The 9986-nt window shown below is 45.0% G+C and overlaps 1 protein-coding gene across 1 annotated transcript in view; it reads left to right on the top strand.

Annotated features, from left to right (window-relative positions):
* The window catches only part of EXOSC2 (exosome component 2), an 11653-nt gene extending 1923 nt beyond the window's left edge, over positions 1-9730 (top strand). Inside the window, exons 2-9 of the mRNA XM_003794896.3 lie at positions 734-835; positions 3013-3058; positions 3280-3369; positions 4852-4917; positions 5423-5491; positions 7246-7422; positions 8095-8223; positions 8722-9730. Of these exons, the coding sequence (XP_003794944.1) occupies positions 734-835; positions 3013-3058; positions 3280-3369; positions 4852-4917; positions 5423-5491; positions 7246-7422; positions 8095-8223; positions 8722-8802 (760 nt within the window). The 3' untranslated portion in view covers positions 8803-9730. The remainder of the gene's footprint in view (positions 1-733; positions 836-3012; positions 3059-3279; positions 3370-4851; positions 4918-5422; positions 5492-7245; positions 7423-8094; positions 8224-8721) is intronic.
* The last annotated feature ends 256 nt before the right edge of the window (positions 9731-9986 follow it).

Raw genomic sequence — 9986 nt, 5'->3', positions numbered from 1 at the left:
CCCTACTTCTTCGAGCCACAGGCGCCACCCAGCAACCTCAAACTCTTAGGCTTAAGCAGTTCTCTTGCCTCAGCCTCCCAAGTAGCTGGGACTACTGTAGCCTGCCACAACGCCCAGCTATTTTTTTTTTTTTGGTTGTAGTTGTCATTGTTGTTTGGCGGACCTGGGCTGGATTTGAACCCACAGCTCTGGTTTATGTGGCTGGTGCCTTAACTGACTTTTTTTTTTTTGAGACAAGAGTCTTGTTGCCTTTGGTAGAGTGCTGTGGCATCACAACTCAAACTCTTGGGCTAAATGAGCCTCTTGCTTCTTCCTCCCAAGTAGCTGCGACTACAGGTGCCTGCCACAACGCCCGGGGTCTTGCTCTTGCTCTTGCTCAGACTGGTCTTGAACTCCTGAGCTCAAGCAGTATACCTGTCTTGGCCTCCCAGAGTGCTGGGATTACTGGCATGCACCATCACACCTGGCCTGGGGTTGCTGTTTTAAATGGGATAATCTAGGTAGGCCTGCTAGAGAATGTGACATCTGAGCAGCAGAGTTGAGTAAGACAAGAGAGATGTTTGCGTTGCTAGCTCTCTGGATAAGGAATGTTCCAGGCAAAGTGAGCAGCCAGCACAAAAGCCAGGATTTAAGGAAGAAGAGCCCTTAGGTTTGAGGAACACAATGTTTTTGACAGGCGAGGTCACCTCAGGTGTTAACACTGGTATTCTTTTGTGTCATCATCTTGCAACAGGGGCCATGGAACATATATGGGGGAAGAGAAACTCATTGCATCTGTGGCTGGCTCTGTGGAGAGAGTAAACAAGTTGATCTGTGTGAAAGCTTTGAAAACAAGGTGAGAAAAAAGGTGTGTATTCTCTTTGTTGTAGCCTCCATGCTATACAACCAGATCTTTTCTGCCTCCTTTCACCTCACAGCCCACTTTTGCCTTCCCTATTATGCTGTAGGACTGCAGTTTTGAACATGACTTTAGGAAAGGTGTTATAGATTAGTGTGGGCTTCAAAAGTTTTCCCATGTTGGCTTGGTGCCCTTAGCACAGTGGCTATGGTGCCAGCCGCATACACCAAGGCAGGCGGGTTCGAACCCAACCTGGGCCTGGTAACAACAATGACAACTACAACAAAAAAATAGCTGGGCATTGTGGTGGGTGCCTGTAGTCCCACCTACTTGGGAGGCTGAGGCAAGAAAATTGCTTAAGCCCAAGAGTTTGAGGTTGCTGTGAGCCGTGATGCCACAGCACTCTACTGAGGGCGACATAATGAAACTGTTATCTCAAAAAAAGAAAGAAAAAAAAGTTTCCCCATGTTACCAGACTTCTCCAAGCCTAGGGTACCTCTTCCGCAAAGTGAGAATAATAGCATGGCCTGCCTCGTAGGATTTTCATTAGAATTCAGTGAGATGGCACATGTAAAGTACTTAGTACAGGCCTGAACCCAGAAGTGTTCACAAAAGGTTAGTCCCAGAAAGGAAGCCAGTGGTGCTGAAAGAGAACGAGTGAGAGCAGAGTAGGAACTGACAGAGCTGAGCTAGGTGGACAGTTGGTCTGCCTTGTAGCCATGATAAGCATTTTGGATTCTACTTTGTGTAATCCAGGGAGCCACTGGAAAGGGTGGAGCAGAGAAGGTACATGATCTGACTTAGGTTTTAGTAAAACTGCGGTAGTTGCTATGGGGAGATTGAAAGGGGACCAGGCACAGGCTTAGACCAGTGACTGTATATTCATTATCTGACATGATGGTAGCTTGAATTAAGGTGGTAGCAGTGGAAATGGAATGGAGTGATTAGATTCTGCATAGATTTTTGTTTTCTGAGTGTTTTTATCATGAAAGGATGTTGGATTTTTTTTTTTTTTGAGACGGAGTCTCACTATGTCACCCTTGGTAGAGTGATGTGGCATCACAGCTCACAGCAACCTTAAACTCTCAGGCTTAAGTGGTTCTCTTGCCTCAACCTCCCAAGTAGCTGGGACTATAGGCGCCTGCCACAACGCCTGGCTATTTTATTGTTGCAGTTGTCATTGTTTGGGAGGCTCAGGCCGGATTCGAACCCACCAGCCCCCGTGTATGTGGCTGGTGCACTAACCACTGAGCTACAGGTGCCAAGCCACTTTGGACTTTTCTATATATAAGACCCTGTCATCTGTGAATAGAAATAGTTTTACTTCTTTCTTTTAATTAGGATGCCTTTTATTTCCTGCATAGATTTTAAGGGTAGAGTCAGCAGGATTTGCTGCTTGTCAGACTTGTCCTGGAGCGTTAGAGAGAGAATGAGAGAGAAAGAGGTATCAAGGGTGTCTCCAGTGAGAGGGATGGAGTCACCATTTACTGAGGGGATGAGTTATCTCCTATCTCAGTTTGCTGTGGAGGAGGGGAGGGAGCTATTAGAAAGCTTAGTTTTAGGCTTGTTATATTTGAAAATGCTTATTAGTTATCTGAGTAGTTATGCTGTGTAGCTAGCAACTGAATCTGGAATTCAGGGGACTAGTGCAGTCGTCAGTGGTGTTTTAAAGCCATGAGATTGGACAAGGTCACCAAGAGGTGAGTGTGGGCAGAAAAATGAAGAGGTCTAAGTAATGAGCCTCAGTGTGGAATGCTTCATCTCTAGAATCAGGGATGAGGAAGTCATAGGGGGCTTGAAACAGGCAGACAGTGGGTGGCATCTTGTCTCAGAATTTCCTTTCTCTTTTGGCTGGTGCAGAACTCATCCATGTCACACAGGAAAATATTCCTTGCTTTTCATTGTCATGTAATAAAAAAATATATAGGGATTTGGGGCAAAACAAACTATTTGCAGTAGTGATTTTTTTAAGGATAGTTAATGGAGACTTTTACATGGAAGAATGTTTGAGATTAACAATTTTTGAAAACAAGTCCAAGCAGTATAGTTATATGAATTTGCTAAATGTGGTGCCTACTCAAAGCCGTTATCCTGTTTAACAGAAATCTCAAATGGTGCTTGGTTCTGTAAGAAAGTCTGTTCACTTATGGATGACCTTTTGTTTTATCTTCCAGATATAATGGTGAAGTGGGAGACATTGTAGTGGGGAGAATCACAGAGGTAAAGTCAATATCAGTGGTGTTTACAAAGTTTACAAGCTGGTGATTTACTGACTAATCATTCTATGTGTAGTTACATGAAAGGGGATTCATTGCACTTGACTATTGTGTGGCCCCTGATGTAAATATTTGGCTTGTTATCTTTGAGATTACTAGTTTCTTAAGATGTGAGCTCTTTCCCTTGGCGCACGGATCCAGGTGGGGAACTTCTTTGGTTTATAGGTTCAACAAAAGAGGTGGAAGGTAGAGACCAACTCCAGGCTGGATTCAGTGTTGCTGCTTTCGTCCATGAACCTCCCTGGAGGAGAACTGGTAAGGCAGCAGTTCCCAACCTGTGGGTTACGGCCCCTTTGGGGGTCAAACTACCCTTTCACAGGGGTCACCTAAATACATCCTGCATATCAGATATTTACATTACGATTCATAACAGCAGCAAAATTACAGTTATGAAGTAGCAATGAAAATAATTTTATGGTTGGGGGTCACCACAACATGAGGAACTGTATTAAAGGGTCGCAGCATTAGGAAGGTTGAGAACTACTGTGGTAAAGGCTCCAACAGGGCCCTGGAGCAGGGCCAGTTGGCTAGTTGGCTAGTGGGAGCTATGGGCCCTTCTCCACCAGAGAACTTTCCTTTACACTGAGGTTACCTCTTTTACCCCTTTTCGTCTGCTGTGACATTTGCCATCTGGATGTTTATGTAGACTTTTCACCTGGCCTAGATCCCCAGATAGGCAGCAATTGGCTTATGGTAAGATCAGAGACAACCTTGGGATGGGATCCCAAAAGAGCGTTGAGCAGAGAAACTCTTGGTTGTTTTTTTTTGGTTTGTTTGTTTGTTTGTTTTTGAGACAGAAGCCTCCAGCTGTCCCCCTGGGTAGAGTGCCGTGGCATCATAGCTCACAGGAGCCTCCAACTCCTGGGCTCAAGCGAGTCTCCTACCTCAGCCTTCCAAGTAGCTGGGATCACAGACGCCTGGCTATTTTTTGGTTGCAGCTGTCATTGTTGTGTGGCGGGTCCAGGCTGGATTTTAACCCACCACCTTGGGTGTATGTGGCTGGCTCCTTAGCCACTTGAGCCACAGGCACCCAGCCCAGAGAAACTCCTAATGCTTGATGCTAATAATCTTCCTTATCTGGATGTCTCAGCTTTGCACAGTGAAGATGTTGTCTGTATATTATTCATGACTTGAAAGGCATCTGGTTATTTCAGATATAAATAAGCTACAACCTTTTGTAAAATACCATGGTTCACCTTTATCTTCAGTCCGGTATACCTTTCTAGATAGGCTTGTTGGATGCTGGGTGCTGTGGAGAATGCCAAGCATGAGTATTTGAGATAACATCCAAAACCTGGTAGTACAAGAATAAACAAACGTGGTTGTGCAAAAGGAATGACTGATTTCACTGAGAGGAGTTCATAGAAAAATCTGGCATTGGAATTCATCCTTGAAGAATGGAGAGAATTTGAATGATGAAGTGAGGGAATTTGAGAGATAGGGAATTGTGTGATCAAAGATAGCCACGCAGGAGATAGTCTGGTCCTGCCAGAACACACAGCTTTCAGGAAAGGTGAGTGTGGAAAAGGTGACTGGGGGAGATTGGGAGAGTTTGAAATTTACTCAGAGGAGGGTGAAAGGGAGCCAGATGGAGAGATTGGCATGGTCTACTTAGTCTTCCCATAGTTCTTAGTGCTTGAATATTGTGGTTTGCTTCAAAGATCTCTAAAGGGAATGAAGTAATAGAGATCTTTCTGAGGCTCAGACTTAAGTAATGTGGTCATTTGTATATTTCAGAGGAGAAGATCTGCAGAAGATGAGCTTGCAATGAGAGGCTTCTTACAGGAAGGGGACCTTATCAGTGTATCCTGCACTTTGCATTCCAGCCCTTGATGCTTTTCAGTGGGGCCGGGAAATAAGCCTTACATAGTATATCTCTTCCAGGCAGGGATCAGATTCTCAGATCAAGTGTCAAGGGCTTTGCTAAAGCCTTTCTCTGTCTCTGTAACTTGGGCTGACTCTCCAGCACTTGTTCAGACTGGCTAAGTCCTTTCTTTGGGTTTGGTAACTTACAGTGACCTGTGCTTTAGGCTAGACTCAGGTTCACTTAACTGTATTAAAGGGCCGGGGCATTAGGAAGGTTGAGAACCACTGCCCTAGGGAGTAGAAAAGGTGTTTGTTGTTTATGACAACCACGGAGAGAGGTGAGGTCACAGTGGTGTGCTTGAGTCTGTCTAGATGTCTAAGGTCATTGATCTGGACTGCTGCAGATGGGAGGAAGAGACAGAGGCATGAGGTTGGGGTTGGGACATAGCAACATGGGAGTGGGTGGCTGAGCTGCTGTTTGTGCCTTCACCACCCTGGCCAGGCTGAGGTCCAGGCAGTTTTCTCTGATGGAGCCGTCTCTCTGCACACGAGGAGCCTGAAATATGGAAAAGTAAGTCAGCTATTGGTGTTCTTGTTTGCTAACTGAGACATCAAGTCTACTTCTAAATCCCCATAGTTCTCTGGAATTCTGACCTAGAGAACCCACTAGTTAAGTGCTAATAATGGTTGGCATCACACAAACTAATCATGTTCCCTGAACTTAACAGACAGAAGATTGGGATTCACAAGTCATGGGTTAGTAGCATCGCAAAGGACATTAACTTTTTTTTTTTTTTGAGATAGTTTCACTATATTGCCCTCAGTAGAGTGCTATGGTGTCACAGCTCATAGCAACCTCCAACTCCTGGACTTAAGCGATTCTCTTGCCTCAGCCTCCCAAGTAGCTGGGACTATAGGAATCCTCCAGAATGCCTGGGTATTTTTTCTTTGTAGTTGTCATTGTTGTTTGGCAGGCCCGGGCTGGATTCGAACCTGCCATCTCCAATCAGGTGTATGTGCCTGGGGCCTTAGCCGCTTGAGCTACAGGCGCTGAGCCAATGCCCAGTTATTTTTTGGTTGTAGTTGTCATTGTTTGGCAGGCCCAGACTGGATTCTAACCTGCCATCTCTGATGTATGTGGCTGGCACCCTAGCCACTGAGACACAGGTATGGAGCCAAAGCCATCAGCTTTTATCCTTTTGTCTTGAGGAGACTGCTGGCAGAAGAGCTGATTTGACCCTGGGCTCTGAGGTGCTGCTGTCTCTGTCCCCTCCAGGGGGCACTGCTGGAGACGTGACCCAGAGGCTGAACTTGGAACAAAGAGGCCCAGGGCTGTCAAATGTCCACTCAATAAAATGGGTGTTACTGCTTGCAAAGATAGTTTTGTCCTCTGAGCTTCTAAATGAAATTTCACTGCTTTTCTTTTATAAGGTTACTTTATTGAGGCTTTTTTTGAGATAGAATCTCACTTTGTTGCCCTTAGTAGAGTGCTGTAATATAATAGGTCACAGCAACCTCAAACTCTTGGGCTCACGTGATCCTCTTGCCTCAGTTTTTCATTTTTAGTAGAGATGTGGTCTCAGTCTTGCTCAGGCTGGTCTCAACTCCTGAGGTCAAGCAATCCATCCTCCTCAGCTTCCCAGAGTGCTAGGATTACAGATGTGAGCCACTGTGCCTGGTCTGAGGAGTTTTTTTAAGGACAGCATACTTTATAAAACAAATTAGGAGGCACTAGTCTCTGCTTTACCAGCAAGAATGTTTTCATTTTCTGAGCAGAACAAAAATCACTTCCTTTGATGGAGAGGCTGTAGGCAACCAGGTTCATGTGCTTACAGTAGATGGATGCTGTGTCGTGTGCTGACCTTCACAGACCTCCCTCAGCAGGATATGGACTTGGAGCTGGCCTGTCTCTTTACCTACTCAGAGGCACACATCTCACGGGCAGCAGAGGTGTCTGATGTTTGGGTGTGAGTAGGGGGATGAGATAGGACATTGGGCCTCAGTCAACAGGAGACTCGAGCTCTCTTCCTCATTGGCTCCAGCATCTCAGCCTGTACCCCAACCCTGGATTAGAATGTAGGAGCAAATGCCAAGGGCAATGACAGAAGAGTACTGAAAGTTGTCTTTCGTTGGGATGTATAAACACCTTGTGAATCCAGACGTGTTCCTTGTAAAAACGCATACTACGTATATGCACGTAGGGTGACATGGGTGTGCAATCAGTGACAGGAAGGACACTGATTTGAATATAACTAGGATAAATTCTGTAGTCTACTTTTCATTCATCTCACTGATGACCTTTAGTGACCTAGTGTATTTCTTTAGCTAGGTCAGGGTGTTTTGGTCCAGGTTTCCCCCTCCCTGGTGAAACGGCAGAAGACCCACTTCCATGACTTGCCATGTGGTGCGTCAGTGATTCTGGGTAACAATGGCTTTATATGGATCTACCCCACACCTGAACACAAAGAAGAGGATGCAGGGGGCTTCATTGCAAACCTGGAGGTGAGTACACACCATTGTCACTGTTGTTTGGATGGGGAGTAGCACTCTGTCTCCACTGTGTTTTTGTGTCAGGTGGTGTTCATTTTTTTTTTTTTAGACAGAATCTCAAGCTGTTACCTTGGGTAGAGTGCTGTGGCGTCATAGCTCACAGCAGCCTCAAACTCTTGGGCTTAAGTGATTCTCTTGCCTCAGCCTTTCAAGTAGCTAGGACTACAGGCACCTGCCATATTTTTTTTATTGTTGTTGTTGCAGTTGTCATTGCCATTTTAGCTGGCCCCGGGCCAGGTTCAAGGCTTCCATCCTCAGCGTATGTGGCCAGTATCCTACCCACTCAGCTACTGGCGCAGCCAGGTGTTCATTGTTTTGCAGCTGTAGTATTGCTGTAGTCTGAGTGGTCATGAACATTGTATTGCCTTCTCTTTGCTAAAGAGATGAACTTCTTGACTGGTTTGAGTTTTGTTAGCAGAGACAGAGTTGCAGGGTGATATCCAGAGAGCCACTGAAACAGCCTCCTTTTTATCTCCCTTGGAGTTAGCTGTTTGACTGGTTTGGCATCCCAGAGTGATATTGTCTGAGTCATAAATGATTTCTTTTTGGTGATTTACTATAACTATTGACCTATTTTAGTCCTATTTATATATATCTTCCCTTCCCCTTTGGTCCCCCTCCTAGCCTGTCGCCCTTGCTGATCGAGAGGTGATATCCCGGCTTCGGAACTGCATCATCTCTCTGGTAACTCAGAGGATGATGCTGTATGACACCAGTATCCTGTATTGCTATGAAGCATCCCTTCCACACCAGGTACTCTCCCCGGGGCTTCCCTTTCCCCACTGATCTATGAGCTGCACCAGGCTTTCCTCTCAGATTGCAGGCAGGTCTCCTGCAGATTTGTATTATCATGCCCATCAGTATGAGCTAGTGTGGAAGACAGCTTGTCAGTGTCTGGTGGATCTTTTCCCAACAGTATTCTCAATGTGTAGTGTCAATAAGGGTTTGGTGAAGGATGGAAGTGCCAGCTAGTTCATGATGCAGTCCTTTGGACTTCATCTTGCCCATCCCAAATTCCAGCTGTCTTTTTGACGAATGTCAGGAGGATCTATTTGCTCTTGTTAGGTGTATCCCAATCTTTCTGATTAAGCTGGTTCTAGCAGATACTACCTTGCAGCACTTAGCCTCTGACACATGAGTAGTACAGAAGGCTTACATTAACCACACTTGGTTTCTGTGTTTAGGTTGGTTTTGTGATTGGCTTATAGTTGGTTTCTTTTCTGAGCATGTTTCTTTCCTTTTTTTTTTCAGATCAAAGACATCCTAAAGCCAGAAATAATGGAAGAAATTGTGATGGAAACACGCCAGAGACTTTTAGAGCAGGAGGGATAAGGAGATACTCCTGGATAGGACTGGGCATACCTTACTGGGATAAAGAATCCAATGTGTAGTACCCATGTGTGCTCAGTGAAGGCCTGAGATGTCATCAGTTCATCTCATCAACAGCTGTGTGGCTGCTGCCAGGCCACAGACCTGCTTTCTCTTGTTCTAGAACAAAGCCCATGTAGATGGTGAAAGTGCCTACAGCTTGCCTGCTGAGCCCAGCACAAGGGGGGAGTTTTGGGTCTTTCACAGTGCACAGTGTTCCAGCCAAATGGACTCCCATCCTAGAATAATAGGGAGATTCCTTTGTCTTCTACTCATCATTCACAAGGCATAGTACCCTATGAAATTGCCCCAGTAGAAAATATGGCATCCTTGACCTATAAATGGTCTGTTTTGGCCTCCATTCCCACCTCATTCTGAGCATAAGTATGACAATGAAGAATATAGTTGGTATAGTTAGCCCAGCAGTCACATGGAAGGATAAAGCTAACCAAACAGCCTTCTGCTTGGTTGGAGTCCAATTTCTCATTTCATATTCCATTTAGCAACTGCTGTATGTCTATACCAGGTGGCCTTTGTCCTGCCTTGAAGGGTGACTTGTAAGAAGCTGAATTATCAATAATAGAATGGATGTTCTGGGTCCATGTAATTTTGGGTGCTCTGATAAACAGAAGAAAACAGTGAAAAAAACGGAGATGGGAAAAGCAAAGCTCTTTTCCTCCTAGAACTGAAATGGTTATGCATTAGCTATTGAATAATTCATGATTAAAAGATAAAAAGGACACTGAAGCTCCCACTGAGGAATTCCTGTGCATTGCATTGTCTACAAGTGGTGCATTGATTCAGGTTTTGGGAAACATTCTTTTCTAAGGGCACTATGTGTTAAGTGCCATTTTATTTCATATATGCGGTGAACTAGTTTTTGTGCCCTCTTGTGTGCCACTGAAAATAAATAAATAAAATAAAATAAAAGTGATTCAGTTCAGGTGACCCTCTTGCCTCAGCCTCCCTGGTAGCTGGGACTACAGGTGTCCTCCACAATGCCTGGTTTGTTTTTCTGTTTTTAGTAGAGTTGGGGGTCTTATATTCTTGCTTCAGCTGGTCTTGAACTCCTGAGTTCTACTGATCCACTCACCTTTGCCTCCCAGAGTGCTAGGCTTATAGGCATGAGCTACCATGCTGGCTTAATT

Source organism: Otolemur garnettii, unplaced genomic scaffold (assembly GCF_000181295.1).
Source record: "Otolemur garnettii isolate 467f Iridium unplaced genomic scaffold, OtoGar3 scaffold00087, whole genome shotgun sequence".
Lineage (NCBI taxonomy): Eukaryota > Metazoa > Chordata > Mammalia > Primates > Galagidae > Otolemur > Otolemur garnettii.
This window is presented reverse-complemented; position numbering and strand designations above follow the sequence as displayed.